The 22,246-nt window shown below is 35.1% G+C and overlaps 1 protein-coding gene across 1 annotated transcript in view; it reads left to right on the top strand.

The window, feature by feature from the left end:
- The window catches only part of cdh23 (cadherin-related 23), a 200,694-nt gene that overhangs the window by 46,898 nt on the left and 131,550 nt on the right, over window positions 1-22,246 (top strand). Inside the window, exons 6-8 of the mRNA XM_026257924.1 lie at window positions 13,462-13,656; window positions 13,753-13,881; window positions 19,429-19,507. Coding sequence (XP_026113709.1) covers window positions 13,462-13,656; window positions 13,753-13,881; window positions 19,429-19,507 — 403 coding nt within the window. The remainder of the gene's footprint in view (window positions 1-13,461; window positions 13,657-13,752; window positions 13,882-19,428; window positions 19,508-22,246) is intronic.

Here is a 22,246-nt window from a genome sequence, read left to right as displayed (position 1 = left end):
TATCTGCTGTCTGATGTCTGTCTGTCTGTCTGCTGTCTGACGTCTGTCTGTCTGATGTCTGACGTCTGTCTGTCTGTCTGCTGTCTGTCTGTCTGTCTGTCTGCTGTCTGTCTGCTTTCTGTTGTCTGACGTCTGTATGTCTGTCTGTCTGTTGTCTGTCTGTCTGTCTGTCTATCTGACTGTCTGCTGTCTGACGTCTGTCTGTCTGCTGTCTGACGTCTGTCTTTCTGTCTGCTGTCTGACGTCTGTCTGTCTGTCTGTCTGTCTGTCTGTCTGTCTTTCTGCTGTCTGATGTCTGTCTGTCTGTCTGTCTGTCTTTCTGCTGTCTGATGTCTGTCTGTCTGTCTGGTTCAGATTTGAGCACAATCTGAGACTCTGACATGGTTTTTTTTTTACTTTCAATTTTCTCTCCATTTTATGTCATTGTTATTTAGAAACCCTACATGATTTTTCCCCCTTATAAGCTTTTTGCTCAAACATTCTCTCTTGAGGCGCAAATGAATGTGCCTTTTGTTTGGGTAAATATGGATTTTTCACCCCTGACTGAAAATGACATATTGAAAGCTTTAGTCTGCCGTCAAATCATAAATATGAGGTCACAAAAACAAGGAAAACTCCACTGTGCCGATAACTTTGCAACAGTGAAGAGTAAACATTACGATGATACCATTTTTTTTATTGTTCACAGCAATAAAATCAAAAGTGGATTATTATCAAGGGTAAAAGCAGCAGTGAAAAGTGAAGACCTGCCCTATAATTAGTGATTTTCTCCATGGCCACACTGGGTCTCCACCACAGTGAGTTTAATCAGCCGCTGATAATACAGCTCCTCCGACAGGACCCTTGTCTAATAGAAAGGAAATAGACATCACCCCAAAGAGCAGCCATAACAGATAAACACTCCTCTTCCTCTGCTGTCCCCCGCAGAGTGTTTGAGGCAGTAAACAAATGTCTTCTCACACACACAGCAGTCTCTCACCAATCATGCATGTACACGCTGATCAAATTAGCAATTATAGAAAGAAAAAAACAAAACAAAAAACATGCATGCACAGTTTACACATACACACACACACACACACACACACACGCACACACACACACACACACACACACACACACACACACACACACACACACACACATTGATAATTGCAGTGTTTTATTTTGGACAAATGCAACAATATCAAATAAATATATGAAGCTGGAATGCATAGTCTCTTTGAGCAATGCACCTTTTGTATGATAATCAGCTCTCTGCCCATTTGCATTTAATTCTATTAAAAACACAATTCACCTGAACGAAATGGATAGAGGCTGAAAAATAAGAGCAAGAGATATGAGACACACCAAATGGGAAAACAGTGTTTGTGGTAATTTTGTATTTCTGAAGGCTGATGCTTTCAAAGCTGTTTTATCACACTGTTTGACTTTTTTATTTTAGCCCAAAATAAAAATTGTCACTGTTTATTCTTCCTTCCAAATCCAGATTATATCCTTTTTGAATTATGTTGCATGCTTTCTTCATGAATTTTCATTCTACTTTGCATATTTTCCTCATGCACAAAATACAGTTGTCAAGCTCCAAAAAAAGTCTCATGAAGGTACTGTCATATAGACTACTTATAACTTGACACGTAAAGACACATTGCACCAGTTGAAGACAATTTAAAAATGCTGAAACAAGAATGAAATTTAAAAAGCTACAGTGTAAAAATCTTGCCAGTTCCACAAACAAACCTATTAAACGATTTGGGATATATGTCACAAATCATATTAATCATTTTACCGTTGCTTTATAGTGCTCTTGTTTCGTTGAATGGAAAAGAGCTGAGACATTCTGCTAAAAAGTCTGTTTTTTTTTTTCTTGGAAGAAAGAAAAAAAAGGGTGAGGGAGAGTAAATCATGACAAAATTTTCATTATCATCCTTTCCCTGTCTTTTCCGTAGCATTTCTGCACTGTGTTCATCCCATGTGTGCATCTGACCCTGGCTCGCTCCCGCCGAGACACAAAAAATAGGATGAATGAGAGAATGAAAGAGTTTGAATGATTGAGGCAGAGGAGTGGGAGATGGGGGGTTTTTCTTTGTGGTGTCCTTGTGCTCTCGCCATGAGGTACCCAAATACCATCAGTTTTTCTCTTTGTGCATTTTGTTCTCTCTCTCTCTCTCTCTCTCTCTCACTCTTGCTCTCTCTCTCTCTCTTTCTCTCTCTGAGTGACTCTCGGCCTTCCAGGCTCTTTCTTGATTATCTTTCTTCTTAAATACACAGCAAAGACCTTTGGTGACCAGTCAGCCGTGAGCTGTATGTGTGTGTGTGTGTGTGTGTGTGGAGTGTGAGATGATTAGATAGTGTATTTTTCTCCATACCTCTACAGATTGAGAAATACTCTATTTACATGTGTTGCTCTTTAAGATGGCATATGCTACTGCAGATGTGTGTTACAAGCTCAGTGTTCATTCACACAAATACATGGTCTTTGGCTGTCAGTGTACAAGGTTAAAAGTATAAGATCAGTTTGTATGACTGAGTGACTAAAAACCATCCATTATTTTTACATCACGTACCTAAACATCAGACTGTGTGTTGGTTGTTGGCTATGTATGCATAATAAGTTAGTTATTACATTTATTAAATTAATATATCATTGATTTATTTTAAATAATTATTACATTTAAATCATTTGAAAGAAATAAATACAAATAAATAAAATAAAACAATTATATTTATTTTAAATTATTTATTTAATGTATTTAAAATAATTTGTATTATATTATATTATATTATATTATATTTAATAAATTATAATAAATACATTTAACTGGTAAGATTTGCTTACCTAAAGCAGTTTTTCAACCTGTCCTCCAACCAATATGCCCGTATAGGTCGTTTGTCCAAATCCCTGAAATACGGCCCATCAGAGCATATACTACAATTTCGCCCCCATCGGAAACAGGACGTTTTCATATTAATGTTTTGTACTCTTTTATTTGCGTTATAATTCAGGTTTCGTGTAGCTCAGTTGGTATAGTATTGTGTTTTACGACGATATGTAGTCATGCTATCATGGGTTCAATCCCAGAGAACGCACATGCTCATAAAATGTATATGCTCTATAAATCATAATTTTGCATAATTTATGTTAGGGGTATGGTTTAGCGATGGGTTTAGTAATATTTGAATGAACAAGCCACTTAGTACAAACAAATGTACAAATTACTGTGAGAACAGTGGGTTGCACTTTATTTTACAGTACGTGTACTAACATGTACTTATAGTGTACTTACAGTGTATTTATCTAAGAAAGTTCTGGTAACACTAGGTAACTACATGGGGTAGGGTTAGGTTTAGGGGTAGGTTCAGGGATTGTACCTAGTTATTACATAGTTATTGTAATTACTTACATAGTATGTACATGAGGAACAGGACTGTAAAATAAAGTGCTACCGAACAGTGTAAAAAGTCCACACGTTGCATTTAAAGAAACTCACATTTTGATTGGTAATGATGTTATACATCATTTCATGACGACGCCCGTTTTTACGCCCGCTAGAGGGTGCTTCACTTTAAAACGTAAAAATAGGTTGTAATAAGGTGCTTGCACAAACAACCTATATGGTCGTTTTTTTTGACAGGCTCAAAAATGATCTTATTTGTATTTGTATAATTTCAGAAGACTTACATGTTAATCATATAGATAATTTTTTTTATAATAATTAATTGTTTACTTATCCTGCTTTAATAAATTTGTGCCTGCAATAATTTTTATATGTAAACCCTTGTTTTAAATCCTTGTGTACGACATCACTAATCGTGGGTGGAGTTTCGCCGAGGTGCCTATGGATTGTGGCGTGACCATTGCATGCCTTTCAGTGTAAATTTTGATTCAGGACAGAGGGATAAGAGAGATGTGCAAACAACCCCCCCCCAACCCCCCTTCAGAGCCATTTCCGTCTGGAAGAAGATGAGGAGAGCTGTTCTTCTGCTTCATTACTCTTCTTTCACTCTCTCACTTTCTCTTTCTGCTCAATTCTCATCATGGTCAGGAAAGTGAATGAGGACAAAAAAATGCACTAGGAAATGAAATATAAGAATACGAACAAGAAAATTGAAAATCAGATCTTGGGCAATTTGGATGCAATGTGAATGAGGATGTGAATACCACTCTAATACTTGTTTCCTGTCTTCTTTCTTACACCCTCTGTATACAGTAGGTTTTACTGACAATTTAGATTACATTTTCCCCACAGACTCTTGCCGTTTTTGTTGATGTGCCTTCCTTTTCAAGAAGAAGAGGTGTTTGAGCTCCGTGTGATTCTGAGTGATGTTTCTAGTCTAAGTGCTGATGCGCAGGAGGCCGAGCTGCTTTGTGTCGTCTGTAGTCGACAATCAGCTCCCTTGTTTTGCTGATGTTAAGGGATTGTTGTCCACTGACTGGGTTGATGAGTCCCAGAACTGTAGTGTCGTCAGTGAATCTTAATGATATGATTGTTCCTGTGTTTGCCAACGCAGTCGTAGGTCAGCAGGATCCACATCAGTGCTACTTATGGTGGGATGAAAAATTCTGGTCTGGATTTTTGATAGCCTGAGACCTGTTGTTGAAAGACTCTTTATTTTCCTGATGCCTGAAAAAAAAAGGCAGATGTTATGACATCTCTGTCGGGAATTTCAAATTAATGTCTGATGAACTACACTACAGTGCCACAAAATAATTTAAACACACACAAACACACACACATAGTAATAACAACACATAGATTTAGATTAGGTTATACATAACTTAGCTTAATAAATATAATAATAACTATATTAATTTGAAAAGTTAAAGTATTTAGATATGGAAATAATTTACAATTCTAACATTAACTTAAAGAAAATGCTGTAAGAGTATTGTTCATTGTTAGTTCATAATACCCAATGAATAACCTAAAATTAATTCATTTAACCTTATTGTAAAGTGTTACCACTGTAGTAAGGATAATGTTTTAATTTATCAGTAAGTTTTTGGCTCATTGGCCATTGAAAACACACACACACACACACACACACACGTCTGTGCGACTGTACTGTTGGTGTGAAGGGCGTTGTGCTTGTGTTCAGGTTGGATAAGGTGTTAAATAATTGATTAGCTCATTTCAGCACTGATATATGAGGTATCTCTCTCTGATGGATGACGGTGGAGCGCAGGACGTAAGAAAGATACTGATGAGAAATACAAGTATAGAGTTTGGTAAATGATTCCATTTTTCAGGGTGGAATAGAAGGGGATGAATCTGTGTGAGTTTGCTGTGGGAAAAAAAGAGCCACTTGGATGCATTAAAATGGTCTCATATCATCACCATTTACCAGCTTATAGTTGTTGCTGTCAGGATGAAATTCCACAGATGTTTATTTCATTGTGTTATTTTCATAATACCAAACGAACAGATTGTGAACAAAGGGAATATAATCACTTGCATAATTTCCCTGGCTGATGTAGGCGTCAAATTAAAACATATATGGTTGCATTATAATTTGCATAATTTGGTAGAAAGTATCTTCCCATGCCTCGTCAGAGCCTTTGAAGGGCAAACTACTGTCTGTCCTTTTTTGTCAATTCTCTTTAAACTCTGACAGTTTGCAGTGGAACCTGATCAGCGTTAGCTAAAGAGTGCGAGTGATGAGTGATGCGACGGATGAGTGTAAAGACTAGTTGTTAATTTTTCCCAATCATTTTTTTGCACTGGGGTCAGTGAGAAATACACTTCTGTAAGATCAGTAAGGGATCAGTAAGATTTAATTTTTATTAAAGAAGTTTCTTAGGCTCCTCAAAGCTGCATTTAATTATTGTAAATTAATATTGTGAAATAGTATTGCAGTTTAAATAAACATGTTTGTATTTTTAAATAATTTAAAATATGATTTACTCCTGTGATGCTGAATTTTCAGCATCATTACGGTTTTCAGTGTCACATGATCCAACAGAAATCATTATAATATGCGTTGTGTTGGAAACAGATTTGCTGCTTACTACTTATTGGAACTTGTGAAACTTTTTTCAGGATTTTCTGATAGATATAAAGTTAAAGAGATGAACATTCATTCAAAATGGAAATCTTTTGTCACAGCATTTGTGTAACAAGAGCTTTTAGTGAATTTTCCAAAAGCTCCACTTTTTAAACGTCAGACATTTAGAAATAGCAATAAAATGCAAATATATTCCCTAAAATACTTGATGGCTTTGTATTATGCAGGACAGTTGGCAGCCCAAGTGAAGGAGAAAAAGAGAATTAGTTATAGTGTGAAAGTCAATGAGGAAAGTGACATTACCAAGCTGAAAAAGAGGAAAGGAAAAAAGCGGAGGGAAAGAGAGGTATAATCATGAGACCTGTATCTGGCGTAGAGTGGGCGTTGGAGTCCGGTCTTTTAGCGGGCGTAGCTGTAATCAGTAGTATTGTTGGCAGCGGTCGGACGGCTCTGCTTGTACCCTGCAGGGGTTTTACGGCTTTAGGCTAGCGCACTGCATGATCCTGCCACCGCGCCGCGTCAGCCCTGTAAATTAGCCTTTTACGGCTGGAGCCAGCCATACTCACTGTGGACCCCTTCCTCACCTCTTCTATCACACAATGTCTCTATTAACCCCCCCAATCAATGAAAACCTTCAGTGCGCCAGCTGCTCTCAGCCATCTAGTCCTGCTCAACCTGGTTAAACTTTAACTTTCTTCCAAACCGGTATTCACTCCCCCGCTCGCCCTCAACTCTGAAAAGGCCAGCTTTCATATGCATTTCACAGTGTATCTTTAATCAGCCCTCTTCACTTGCCAAAGCTAGGCAGGAACGAGCTAACGACAGGACACGCTGAGAGCCACGTTAAGCGGCTAAAATACTTGTTATGTTGTATTAAATGTAAGACAATAGCTGGCTAAGCACAAAGGTCTTTACTGTGTTTAACAGAATGACGGCGAACAAGAGAGTATGATTAACTTGTTCGAGTGGATTGTTAAGAAATACATGGCATAAAATGATTTGCAGCACCAATGTCTGATAAAGTCTGTTATTTTCAGTGAGGGTTGGTGATTTTCTGTAGCATGAGCGACTACCTAATGCAGACGATGAAGGTCATGTAAGCACATTTAAGCATGAAAAATATAATTGTTTCTGTTAATTACAGTTTTTTTTTTATATACCTAATTGGCCTTTCAAAATTTAAATATCTCAAAGAGAGGAATTTTGAAAAGAACATTGGACTAGGGCTGGACGATAAACCACATTCGATATTTAATGTGCATCTTGCTAGTAAAGCCGGTGTTCTGTTGATTTGTCCTACACTGTCAGATTTTCCTACCTCCAACTAAAACAGTGGCTAGTACAATTCGACAACAAGAAATGCTACTGTAAATGTATGGTTTATTAAAGTCTGCACCTACCCCAACCCTAAACCTACCCTTGCAGTAATGCAGATACATTAAATATTGTTGTTTAGCATGATAAAAAGGATGCAATATTGATGTGAGTATGTGCAGTAAACCCTGGTAGGAAAATCTGAAAGTAGGATAAAATGTCAGGACACCGGTTCTGTAATCAGAGGTAAATTTCCATCACCTGCGTGCTTTCACATGGAGCAGCATTAACTACACAGAACTGTTGTTCACTGACAAGCTGCGTGAAACATGCGCAAAATATGAACGTGGTTTTGCGCAGCTTGTCAGTGAAAAACGTTTCTGTGTAGTTAATGTTGCTCCATCTGAAAGCCCACAGGTGATGGAGATTTACAGCCCTACATTGGACATTTACATTACTTAAATATTTACAATATTTTTTATTTAATTTAATTTTATCAATGATCTTTACATACAAATTGGTCTTTTAACATTAAAAGCTTATTTTAATAATTTTTAAATAAAGTATTTTAAAATACTTTATTTGTTCTTTAAGATTAAAATATCTCTAAGAGCCATGGACTTTTTTTTATTACTTATACATTTCTAATTATTTTATTTTATTTTATTTTATTTAGACTATGGAAAGCATCGATAGATAGACTAACACTGAAGTCCAGGCACTTAAAGTTCCTGCTTCTGGTGCGAATGTAGCCATTATAATGGCCCTAGGGTCAAATATAGTTCTCGAGGGATCACCTTGTTGGCTATTTCCCGTAACGGAGCTCCTATTACTGCTCGGTGCAAAAGTCCCTATACAGCACACATTACAGCTGTTCTGGTCAGTCTTTATAGACCTCCTTGACAGAGACTGGTCAACCTCCAGTGATTTAATGCTGTCAGTAAAGTAGAGATGTAGCACAGTGGGAGCTCAATGACTTCATTTGCTTATGTCTTTCTGTTGCATCAGAGTAATTATCTCAATGGAGAGTGTTTAATGCACAGGCTAATGGTCAGTGAGGCGCAGTGCAGACCTCGGAGGGCTACTGGATTTAGACCATAAACTGGACTAAATGGTCTGTTGTGTGGATTTAGTAAATTTAACTGACATCTGCATTATGTTGTGAGCAATATTTGTCCCCTTGCAGAGTGCAGAGTTTCACTTTTGTGCTTGCCAGGCAAAAATTGTAGACAAGGAAGCTATGGAAAGTGGCATTTTGTAATATTTACAGTACTTTACTGTAAGTGTTTACGCAGACATTTTACTGCACATTAAATAGAATTGTAGGAAAAACTGTATGAACACTGATGTGAGAAGGTTTAAGATTAGATTGAAGATTAATTGGATTACTTCACAAAATGTGTGTGAATTCATTAAGTCAAATTTGCCTCTTAATAATTATGAAGCAAAACACCAGGATATGCAATACTGTCATCACTGATTGGTTCAGAGCGACAGGACATCTGCTGCATATTCAAACTCCAAACTGCATGCATTCTATTTAGCAGCAGATGTTGAAAGCTTAACTGTGAAAACACAGTTTACCACAAAATGAGTGATGAATTTGCCTTCATTTTACTGTCTCATTGTGATCCTATAACAATTACTGAGAGAGCGGGGTCCTTGATGTTACAGATGTTAAACTGAATTTGTTTTCTTAAATATTTACATCTAAGTAAGCGTAGTTAAAAAAAAAAGTTATGTTGCATGATGTTTTTTTTTCATTTACATAGAAAGTTCAAAAGAACCATATTTATTTAAATAGAAATCTTTTTTATCATTAAAATTTTTTGCAATCACTTTTGATCAATTTCATACACAAGTATTATTTTCTGTAAATGGAAACCCTGCGATAAAAAGACAAAGTCTTATTGACAGATATTATCTTCTAGAGTTGTACTTGAGATCTTAGCTTATAGACTGCCATAATTTTAACATTTTCAGAAAAGCACTGAAAATAATTTTCCTCTCTCTGTAGAGGATATAATTTATGCTGATTTGCTACTGAACTCTTGATGATAAGGACAGAATTGAATATGACAGAAAAAAGAACAGACTGAAGATGATGGAGGAATCCCTGTGATCCTAAACATTTCTAGTTAATTTGTCTCCTCAGAGAGTCTCTGGGAAGACGTCAGATTGGTTAATGAGCTGATAAGGGGCTTGTGATCATTTAGAAATATGATAATAGTAATTATAGAGCTTAAGAACATGTTGAACAGAGTGTGTAGTTAAACTGTGGATGTGTGTCTGCACAGTGATCTTCAGAGAAATGTACTGTTGCTTACTTTAGTGTTTGTTGTTCAAGTCTCAGTGTGAATTTTACTCCACATCTCACTCTGAATCTCATGTTGAATGAATAGTTTGCTCAAAAATGAAAATGTGCTGAAAGTGCCCATCCAAGATGCAGATGAATTTGTTTGTTCATGGGAACGGATTTGCTCACAGATCGCTTGCTTACAGTACCAATGGATCCTGTGCAATGAATGGGTGCCGTCAGAATGAGAGAACAAACATCTGATTAAAACATGACAATAATCTACAAGTAATCCACACAACTCCAGCCCATCAGTTAATGACTTGTGAGGAGGAAAGCAGTGTGAAAAACTTGAAATCATTGCTTCAGACCAAAATACAAATCCGTAAACCATAAAAATCTGGAAAGAAAAATGCATCCTGTGGTGTCCTCTAACATCAAAATCCAGCCACATATTCAGTTAGAAATGTTTGAGACTGTAACAATGCTTGAGACAAATTATGCTTGATCTGTGCATATTTCTCTCCTGATTCGGATGAGTTGACTTTTTTCACTGGTGAAAGCAATATTATGAATTATGGACATCATAATCAAGGATTTGTTGTTAGAAACATGCCGCTTTTAGCTTCACAAATTGAAGGACTGGAGTGGTTTGAGTTATTTGTGAATTATTGTTATGTTTTTATCAGCTGTTTGGAATCTCATTCTGATGGCACCCATTCACTTCAGAGGATGCATTTGTGAGAAAGTGATGTAATGATTGATTTCTCCAAACCTGCTCTGATAATGAAACTAAATCATCTGCATCTTGGATGGCCAGAGGCTGATTAAATTTTCAGCAAATTTTCAAAGCTGTTCATTTAAATGTATACATTTGGCAGATTTTTTTATCAAAAGGATCTTTCAAGATTCGCATTTGATCACTTCATGCATTCTCTCTGAATCAAACCCATGTCCTTGGTGTTGCAAGTTCCATGTTTTTTCTGTCTGAGTTACAGGATTGGTTTGATCTTAATGTAGGTTTTATCTTAATGTAAGCTTCACTCTTTTGACCTTTTACCCTGTATCTCTCTTATTCCTGTGGTGTTTTTGTGTAAACTGATTTTTCATTTGCTGCAATGTATATGAGGCAGAAAGCTAATAATAAGTAGCCTCTTTCTCTCCTCCCATTTCCCTCTTTCTGTCTTCCTGGTTTGGGAATAATCTTCTCTAACATACTGCAGTTGAAAGAGGCTGGGGAGTCCCTGCTGTATTTGAGGTTTTTAATACTATTAGATATGCCTCTCTCCCACTCATGCATTCTTTTTCTTCCTTCATTCTTCTTATTTTATATTCTTGTTAGGCTTTTTCCTAACCTCAAATGTTATATCTGAATACAAAATTCTTACTCAGATCAACACTTTCTTTTGCATAGGGGGCTGCTAAATATTCAGATATGTTTTGTCATCAGCATTCTGTACACTTAAATTAAAAACAATTTACAACTTAGATACTGTATTACTAGTAAATTTCACAATGAATTACACAATATGCAGTATATGTAATTTTTTTTTATGTATACATGATGTAAAATGCAACAGACTCACAGTAAAAATCTGAATGCAGTTATTAAATAGAAAAATAAAATAAGTGTTCCAGTTTCCTCAGCTGACCTAAAGCGGTTTGTCTTAAGGTGCGTGAACTTTAGCGTGGAGGAGCTGAGGGCAGACGAGCTGTGAGAGTGTGAGAGGACGTTATCAGGTCGAGGCACGACAGCAAGTTAGAACTCACTGTCCATATCTATCTTCATTCCTTCCTATGATTCCTCTTTTTTCTAATCCTCTTTTCTCTCTCTCTTTTATCTTTGTCCTTTATACCTCTCATGCTTTCTTTCTCTCCAATAGTTTATCTGAATCTTTTCTAATCCTTTCTTTTCAAAGGATGGATATCTCCTGTTTTATTGAAAGAGATAAAGTGGGAGTGCTTGGTGAAGTACAACTTCTTTCTCTCTGGAAGGATCTGGTTTACTGTTTGGGAATAGGAAATGTTGATTTTTTCACACTTTTGTTCTCTTTTTTTGTGGCCTTGGGATTCTGGGAGTATTGCAGTGACTTTCAGCTTTATGTAAATGCCATATATAAGTAAATATATGTAAATATAATACCGTATATAGGCATAAATAATGCTGCTGGCTGTTTAATGTCAGCTATTACTCTCCGCAAGAGTTTATGAAGTTGCCTTTCCTGTTTCATGTACTGTAGACTTTTGTCTAGTGTAGGCATGTGTAGATATATTGTATTTAAGGAGTGTGCATCTGAGTTTCAGTTATATGCATGGGTGAATTTCATTAAATGTCAAGAATGTGTCTAGGTCATATTTTACCCCCAAATCAAAACATAGTTTCCTTATGCAAGTACCTTTATGCAAAAATTGTATTGTAAATGACATGTCTTTGTGAGATAAATGTTTACATGTTTAAAATGCTTTCTAAGTCATAAACATTTTAAAGATATCTTAAATACATTTAATAAATGTCCATTTGTTATCTGTACTGCATATGAGGAAACAATAAAAAAAATCTGTTTTGCAGTTGCAGATGTAACTGCAGTCATCAAATAGACGGATTGTAATGTCAGTGTTTGAAAGTCTTCGGTTTTCTATTGTATTTACTTTAACTTCTCAGGTAACTTCTCAGTGGAATTATATTTTAGATGTGGCCGAAATTTCAATAACAAAAGATTTGATTGTTTGATCAGAATTATTGCTCCTATTACCCATTTGTGACATACAATTTGTTTCAGGTAAATCTGATGGGCAGTCATCGGTCTCATTAATTTAATATTTGTTCCAGAGCAAATACTGTACCTGTTTTCATGAGTAAGTCAAGACTTTAATATTGAAAGAGACTGGAACAGTGTTGTAAACAAGGAAGTAATTTTTACTTTCAAAAACACATTGTAAAATGCAGCCAACTGCAACTGAGCAGTGCTGGCATAAGAAATTACCCTTAACAGATGAAAGGATAGTGCGACAAAGATATCGCTTTCCTCAGCGGACATTCAAACTAATGTTTTATTGTAAATATATTTTCAATGAAGCAACTTGATATTTGTTACTAATTCTCGAGTGACATTTTAGAATTAGTTACAGAGGCTTGGGCTCAGTTGTTAAACTGTCAACTTCAGATTTGAATCCGTGGTGGAAGGCAGTAGTTCTGCACAAAAGAGGGCTTTTAAAGACTCAGTTGTTGTTTCTTGTATATTTACACACTCATGCCATCAAACTGTTTTATTAACACAATATCACAGTCATAGCACTGCTATATAGCTGTATTTTGGCACGGCTGCCTTTCGGCCGTAGACACGAGGCTGCACAACTGTTAAAATATATAAATAAATAAATATATATGTATATGTGTGTGTTTGTATATATATATATATATATATATATATATATATATATATATATATATTTTTTTTTTTTTGTCATATTATCTATGGCTTTGTTTTGGAGTCAAAATGTTGTATTTTCACCTATTTGATTTTTCACCCCTATAGACCTCGTCCATTAAGATATTGTATGAATAATGACTTAAAACTTTGAGAGAGTCTGAAAATGCTCCTCCAGCATTTTAGTCTGTGTGTTCTCTCTGATGCTGACTGACTGCATCATCTCAGAGACAGCAGTCTGTCACTTACTGACAGGTGAAATGACCGAGACAGGAGCTGTCACTCATCATATGAATCTACATAACCACAGCATTAAATAGTGCTCATTATGCAAGTTCTTTCTTTCTCATGTTAACAGCACAACTTTATATATACTTAATAACATGTTCTGTATCATTACTGTCTCTGTGTGTGTAGAACACTCCAGTGGGAACGTCTGTGTTCATGGTGAATGCGACAGACCCGGATCAGGGTGCGGGCGGCAGTGTGCTCTTCTCCTTCCAGCCTCTCTCTCCGTTCTTCTCCATTGACGGGGCCAGAGGAATCGTTACTGTGGCGAGAGCGCTGGACTATGAGACGACAACTGCCTATCAGCTCACTGTTAATGCCACGGTTAGAAAACACACACTGAAGAGCTCTACACTGTGGAATTATTGAGTCAATTCCAAAGAAAAATAAAACATGTCTACTTGTTTTTCTCTGTAACAGGACCAGGATAAACGCCGTCCTCTCTCGAGTCTGGCAAATTTGGCAATTACCATCACTGATATTCAAGACATGGACCCCATCTTCACCAACCTCCCCTACAGCACTAATATAATGGAGGACGCACCACCAGTCAGTACACATACATATACATTTATTCTTGCTTTGTAATGTGCAGCAGTATTTAGATGAGTGAATCTTATAAAAGACCACCATTTTTAGACTGCATTTTCTATTTAATTGAATTTGTAATTTAACACATAATTTTTTAATAGATTTATTTATTTAGACCTTTTTGTCATGATAACTAAGGATGGTTGTCTATGTCTATGTAATTTAATTGATTTATTCAGAAATACTATTTAATTTTATTATTATAATTTTTTTTATTTGTTTGTTTGTTTATACATACTTAAATACACTTACTTTTGTCATTATAGTATTATTTTCATGACAATTAAGGAAAGGCCCCTCTCAAATTCTCTAATAACTTTAATGTGTTTGTAATTTGGATTATTCTCGAATGCAAACATAGAAATGTCCTGGACTTCCAAATTATCCAAATTATTTCATGAATTATTTCAAATTATTTTAGCTTCCTGCATAGACTGCATATTTGGGCCTCTTAAGCATAGGTTGTAATTTTACAAGGTTTTAAGATAAAGCTAGATAATTCTTAGATAGAAAACATAAAACAGAAATATATATATGTATGTAAAGACAAAAATGTAGAAGTAAAGTAAAGATTTTTATAAACAGAAAATGTTCCAGGGAATGAGAGAGAGAGACAGAGATAGTTTGGCTGACAATGAATGATATAATGTGTGTTGAGTAATTAGACAATAATTATGAGAGAAGCAGCCATTACACCTGTGAACTCTCGCTGGAATACTCGTGTAATTACAGTGATAGATACATACTGTGACCTGCTCAGTGTGAGAGCCTATGAAAGGTCATTCAGCCTGAGATTCACTACTGGCCATTTGGTCCCTTGTTGGTTTACTGTGTTAAACACACCGCCACAGGCTCTGAGGATGTGTGTGTTGGATTTGTGTTTGTGTGTGTTTCTGTCTGTGTGAAATCAAGTGGAAGTAAGTACATTAAAGCTGCCTTTACAATAGAAGTTGAAGTTTTATCTTAGACACAAAATAGTAAATTTTCTTCTCCACTAAAACAATTCTGCCAAAATAAACCTAAGCAGTTTTACATAGACCAAAACCAGAAATCTCTCCTATGAATAAAATATGTATTTCAAGCTGAATAAAATGCAGAAATGTGTGAAGAACAATAAAGTATAAAGTAAAGAATTACATTTTTGTTGCTTATAAGGCAGCAGTGTACTGATTTTCCTTAAAAGAAATTGAGCATCGCGTTAGTTCAGTCAGGCCACGTTAGTCACGCTTGCATCAGCTGACAGTCAGCTGTTCCTGACGAGTACCAATCTAGTCTTGACACCTTAACATTTAAATGCGGTCTATTTAAATTCCCATTCTTCAGTGTCTCTTCCATCGCATTGCTGCTTGCAACCATCCTCCAACCCCAACTCCACCAACTGAACCTGTAATTTGTTCTAACTTGGAAGCAGTCTCTCATATTTTGTTTACAACTCACGTAATCGTGAATTGTAATTTTATATATATGCTTATAATGTTTCTGTTCTGTACCCCAGGGGGGTTTGTCTTGCTACTCTCCCTGCTCTGTCCAAGCATAGCTGCATGGACAGGCGTGTGGAGTGTTGCCCAGAACATAACCATACCACCAACACTAACCGTATGCATTTATAATTGTCATTAAATATACAGTACTTGACGGAAGTGGTTCTGATTAAAAAAAAAAAAATAAATAAATATATATATATATATATATATATATATATATATATATATATATATATATATATATATATATATATATATATATATATATATCGGTACAGTGCTGCCTTATAAGCAAAATGAATAAATAAATGTCATTATGTTAAACTTTATTTTACATTTCTGCATTTTATTCAGCTTGAAATGCAAGTTTTCAGATAAGGAAAATCAATACAGTGCTCCCTTATAAGCAAAAATAAATATATTTTGATATATCAATTTATAGGAAAATAACTCTATTTTGATATATCTTTAATTTGTGTAAAATATCAGTATTGTACATATTTAATACACATACTAAAAGTAATTTTTTTATTAATTATGATTTATTTATTTATTTATTTAATTAGTCTTTTATACTCTCCAAAACTGCATTTATTTGATCAAAAATACAGCTGAACAGTAATGTAGTGAAATTTAAAAGCACTGTTTTCTATTTTAATATATTTTAATTAGTGCTGTCAAAGATAAATCGTGATTAACTGCATCCAAAATAAAAGTTTTTGTTTACAAAATATACGTGTGTCTACTGTGTATATTTATTATGTATATATAAATATACACATACAATATATATTTTGAAAACATTTACATTTCTATATTTATATTAATATAATTTTTATTATATATAAATCAATTTAATATATAAACAATTTTTTTTAAATATATACAGTCCATGCATGTGTGTGTGTGTATTTATATATATATACATAATAAATATACACAGCACACACATATATTTTGTAAATTAAACATTTATTTTGAATGCGATTTATCGCAATTGTTTGACAGCGCTAATTTTAATTCATTACAAAAGGGAAATATCAGTATTTCACCATTTGCATCACTCCACTTCTCAACCAACTCTTGAGCCTCCGAGTTGCTGTCTTTTTTTCTTTTCTTTTTTTTACCCCTTTCTCTTTCTTTCATGCCCCATATTTTCTCTCTCCCTCCTTTTATCTCTGTCTCTGGTGTCTATTTGCATGCATATGAACTCGTGAGCGTGTCAGAAGTGAAGTGTGGCGACACGGATCTATCAGTCATCTTGGGAAGGTCATGAATAAGAAGACAGTGATGACTTTAGACCAGTTGTCCTGTTTCAATGTGGCGGTCAGCGTCAAGTTCCTATTGGATGCGATTGATTTTGGCATTTCATTTCTTATTTCCTAAAGTTGCGGAAACACTATAAAAAAAGACGAGACGCTTTTGTGATGAGAATTAGACAGTCTAAACACGTACGCCCTCAATAAGGGCACACGTCACACTAGCATGTTCATATAAAACGATGTTGACACATACACTTAGCCACACGCAGAGAGCTTAAAGCTTATCTTCCCTCACACTCACACACGCGTGTACGGAGTGTGTGCCGGCTCAGTCGACGGGCCTCGGGCTAAGTGACTGAGTGGGTGTGGAGAGTTCTCAAGGCTACTGACATTTACACACAAACATATATCAAACACGAGGAGCTGTTGCGGGTCATCTGTCAAAACACAACTCTTAACCCCCGCTCCATCTCAGGTGCATCGCTCGTGCTCACACACCTAGAGAGAGAGAGAGAGAGAGAGAGAGAGAGAGATATCCCTTATATCCCGTATTTTGTACATTGGAGAAGCACAAAACAATTGTTATAGTTAAAGCAATAGTTAAATCAATAGTTCACCCAAGATTCTCAATCCTATCACTATGCTCTCACCCTCACAATGGCTCAATCTAGTAGGATCTATTATATATTTTTTCTCCTCCTAGATTTTTTTCTCTTTATATGCGAAGATGGTTCATGTGTCTTTCAAGGTCACATTTAGTGCATGTTCACATCCAAAAATGTGTATCATTGTATAGAAAGATCAGTTTGAAGATTCATCAAAATATATTTAATAAATTTTTTTATTAAATAAGTTAAAATAAATAAAAAAAATTTTTGTATGAATTAAATCATTCCTGTCTGCCGTGCTGCTGAGTGGTTTGCATTTGTAGCTCCGTGTAGCTTTGTTTTTCTGTTGGAACCATATTTTTGAGAATATCTATATTTTGGGTGAGATGTACGGTACATTTAAGATTCACCATAATATAGTGATATACGTATGCTAGTTCATGACTTTAGCAAATAACAATTGTGTCTAAATTGGAATGTTATTTCCTATAATTGTGTGAATCTCAAAACTGTGGCTTTGTTTCTCATAACTGACTTTATACTGTATATTACAGTGTGATTTTTACATTTCAAATGCGAGTTTATCTCACAATTGTTAGTGTATTTGATATTTTAAACTCTACACTATCACTCAAAATGTGATTTATACTTTTTTTTCTTTAAGTTCAACAAGACTGAATTTATTTGATAAAAAATACAGTACAAAAAAAATGATGATGTGAAATATTACAATTTAAAACAACAGTTTTCTCTATGAATGCATTTTAAAATGTAATTTATTTCTATGAAGCAATTTCAACATCATTTCTCCAGTCTTCAATCTCACATGATCATTTAGAAATCATTAAAATATGCTGTTTTGTGACTTAAGAAACATTTCTTGCTATTGTTTTCTCTTTATTTGATAACGGTTAATATTTTTGTGCAAAAAAAAAAGGAGGAGAAAGACTGTCACTTTTGATCATGTTTTTATGCATCCTTCCTGAATACAAGTATTGATTTTCCTTAAAAAAATGATTAAACGGTAGTATAAATCTGTCAATTATTTTATTATAATCAGTTATATATTTGTATATATCTTGCTTTTTTTGTACTCTTAAACATTTTTGCCTTTGTAGCTATATTTAAATGAATATATATATATATATATATATATATATATATATATATATATATATAAATTATTATTATTATTATTATTATTATTATTATTATTAATACACAGCTGGCACAAACACAGCTCTGCGGTTCATGCTCGTACTGTAGAAAAGCGAATCCAGCTGCCAAATGGAGCAAAGTTTGACAACAGCTAAAACGGAGGGAAAAACTATATTTTGCGGGAAAAGTGGGGAGTTGTTGCACCGCTGTTTGGTGTTTTCTTTTTGTCAGGGTGACATTTAAAGGCTTTTTAGGGGCAAACACAATTTGGCTGTCAAGCGCTTGATCTGAAATGGTGCAAGAGAAGAGACGCGGATGGAGGAGTGGACAAGAAGGTGCAGGGAGAATGTTTAAGGATGAGAGGAGAAAGATGTGTTGCATGATTGAACATTCAACTTGTGCGGACGGCAAGAGAATGGCCCGCAAATTACTTCAGCCACACTTCATCCCCTGTTCAGACACTTTTGTCTTCCATTTCTCCCTCGCCTCTCCTCACATTCTTGCGCTAAACGTGCTGTAATTGATTGTGTGCTGTAATAGCAGTGGAGTGTTGGCAGAAATGAAGCATAAACAGCTCTCAGACACTATTAGCTGGATCAATGGCAGACGCTCTCTCACTTTTCTCCTTAAGCATCTGTACTGTTTCTCATTCAGGATCAAAGAGTCCTCAAACTCAGAATATTTCTCTGTTTGTTGTTTTTCATGTCTCATTTGATGCATTCTTTTTTGAAGCTGATGCCCGTTTCCTCAACAGCTGCACACAAAAGCATTTGAGCACTTAAAATGTCTGATTGTCATTGCTTTAGACAAAATAAAACTAAGTGGCATTTATTTTAAAACAGCGCAATCACGCAAGCAAAGCGTTTTAAAAACAAATGATAAAACAATAGATATTCTGTCCAAACTAAAGACTATTTATGCACTTGTATACATACTTTTCAAATGTTTCTTGTTTTACCTCTCAGTACATGTCTGTTGTCTGTGTTTCTGTAGGGTTATGAAGTCCGTAGGATCAGGGCGATCGATCAAGACTTAGGTCGACCGCGTGGAATCGGATATACAATCATATCAGGTCAGTCACACCCATCATGATAATCACATCTGTCAGGTGTTTAAGTGTGCAAACTTAAGAACATTTCATTTGTTCCCTGTGAACTTTGTTGAGATTATTAGTTTATCAATGTTTGTGTTCCTTTAAGGCTTTGTAAACAAATAGAAACAATTCACAGGGTAGAATAACATTATATTAGATAGTAGCAATAATAACAACAAATTTATATTTTATAAATACTTTAGGTTTTCTTTATTGAAAACATAAAATAAAACAAATATATAAAATATCATTTATTTTTTTCTGTCTTCAATCCTTAGCGTTATAGGATTATAAATATTTTTTATTTTATTTATTTATTTTATTTCTTTTTATATCTTCTTGATTCCAAATCTGAAAATGTACTGTCGTCTCCTCTTCTTTATTATTACATAATATTTCCTTGAATTATAACCTTAAATTACCATAAACATGTTTAAAGTGAATTAGACTGTGAATGTGAAGCCGACTGCTGTCGGTGCAGCGGACACATACATGAATATGTACATTTCATGGCATTTCTAATACTGTGCTGTTCCTCATCTTCAGAATCTCTTATTTGGATGACAGTGTGTAAATGGTGTTTAAAATGTGCAGTTATCATCCCAAAATAATCCAAATAGAGCAATCAGACAATTATATAATGACTAATGTCATGATTTGATATATTGTGATTTGAGTGTTGAGCGTAGTATGATTTTTCATGCTCCAGTGTGAAGGACAGTGGCATATATATGTTACATTAGTGCTGCTGTGGTGTAAGTCTCTTAGGATGCGGGATAATATGTGTGTGTGACTGAAAGCCTTTGTCAATTTAGTCCATACATGAGCTTAACACAGCAGGACAAACCTTCTCACAGTGCAAAAAACACACACACACTCACTGTATTTGTGTTCTTGTGTGTGCACGGCCACCCCCATAGATCACTTCCATTGCTATCAGCATGAGACAGACGTATCGAAGGGAGGAAGAGAATGAAGGGCGAGAGACAGAGAGAGTCAGAGTAAGAGAGAGAGAGAGAGAGGGTTACACCATGTGTTTCTGTGATATAGTTCAGATGTACATTGAGAACCTTCAGTGGCTCAGTTTTGCGTAAGTGTGTGTTGAATGGGTTTTTTAGGCTGTATATGAGTGTATATATAGATTTGACACTTAAATGACAATGAGTCGCACTTCATTATGTGCAAAATACCAAACCACTCACAGTGAGAGAGAGAGACTATGAATATGCATAGTAAAAGTGGGCCGCTTATGTTTTTTGAATAGTGTTAAGAGATGTGTTTCATTCTAATATTTTGTTTTGAAGTTTTAATTCAAAAAATATTTTTTTAAAGCAGGTTAGGTGATTTGTTTCAGGTCATTTTGCATTATGCTTGTTGACAGGATCACCAAAATCACCTACCCTGTCTTTTTAGTCGTGTTCACATTTAATATGCTTTGAATTAATTTTAATCAATTTTAAAACATGTTTTCATATGCAAATGTTGTTGAAGTTTTATTAAATGAAAAACATATTTCCTGAATGTCCACCATTGGTCACCCTGAGAGGTAATACTTCTCCAAACTCATGCTATTAGTTGAGCATATCATGCTTATTGGATTTCGTTAGATCATAAGACTATTGGAGCAATGCTGTACTGGGTACAAACGTGTTACGGAAGCGTCATTCAAGATGGAAAGAAAAGCGTCAATAAGTAACTGACTAATAAATTACTTGGTTAAACACTTGGTTCAAACACTTGATCACTCAAAATGTATTTCACATAAATAATACTTACTAAATTTGTTTGTAAAACAACTGGTAATGATCACATAATAACATCTTAAAGTAACTCTTGATTGAAGAGACTTGAGGATATTATTTCTGAGTATTGATACAAGAGCAGTGCAGCCCTCCAAATCACACTCAAAATGACATATTATTCAGTTTTTAGAGGAAAGCTGGAAAGTGAACGTATAAATATTCTGAAGAAATCTGATAGCTTTGCTGTTAAATTGTGGAGCATTAATGCAAAGATTTAATATGGAAAGAGGATTGTGTCAATTTCCTCTGATCGGTTCAAGTCTAATGGTCTAATCAATAGGACAGGGATCCGCGATGTAGGTTAAACATTCCCGCTGGCTAACGGAGCACTGCTATTTCCTGAACCTGATGCCATACTCCGTAATCATAAGAGCTATTGCACAGGCCCTGACCCTAGATCAGCGGAATATCCCTAGTTATCATTCATAATGGTAATTGCTCTATTAGAATTCATATTGCAGGCTCTCTCAAAGCCGTTGTGTGTGAATCTAAAGGGGACAATCAAAGAAGCAGGAGAAAACGGGTAGAGGTAGAGGAAAAGATGTCGCTCTCTTTCAGAGACTCAGGTTGAGTTCAAAATCATGTGAAATAGTTCGATGAGCACAGTTTCTTTCCTGTGTTAACATAGGGGTTACACTTCATTCAGAATTTAATTAAAAATGGCTTTTAAATTTCAGTGCAATACTTGAATTTGAATTTCATTTGAATTAAAGTAAGAAAAGGGGGCAGAAATTCTATTTAAATTTGAATATTACGAAGTATGAACATTTATTTACATTTAAATAATTGTTTTTTAGATTATTTGGAAGCTTTCAAAATAGTTTTATAGTTATACAGAGAGACAAAATGAACAATAGACAGACAGAGAGACAAACAGACAACTATACAATGCTAGACAGAATAAACAATAGATAGA

The sequence above is a fragment of the Carassius auratus genome, unplaced genomic scaffold, assembly GCF_003368295.1.
Source record: "Carassius auratus strain Wakin unplaced genomic scaffold, ASM336829v1 scaf_tig00214573, whole genome shotgun sequence".
Classification (NCBI taxonomy): domain Eukaryota; kingdom Metazoa; phylum Chordata; class Actinopteri; order Cypriniformes; family Cyprinidae; genus Carassius; species Carassius auratus.
The sequence above is the reverse complement of the archived record's forward strand: the minus strand, read 5'-3'. Positions and strand labels throughout refer to the sequence as shown.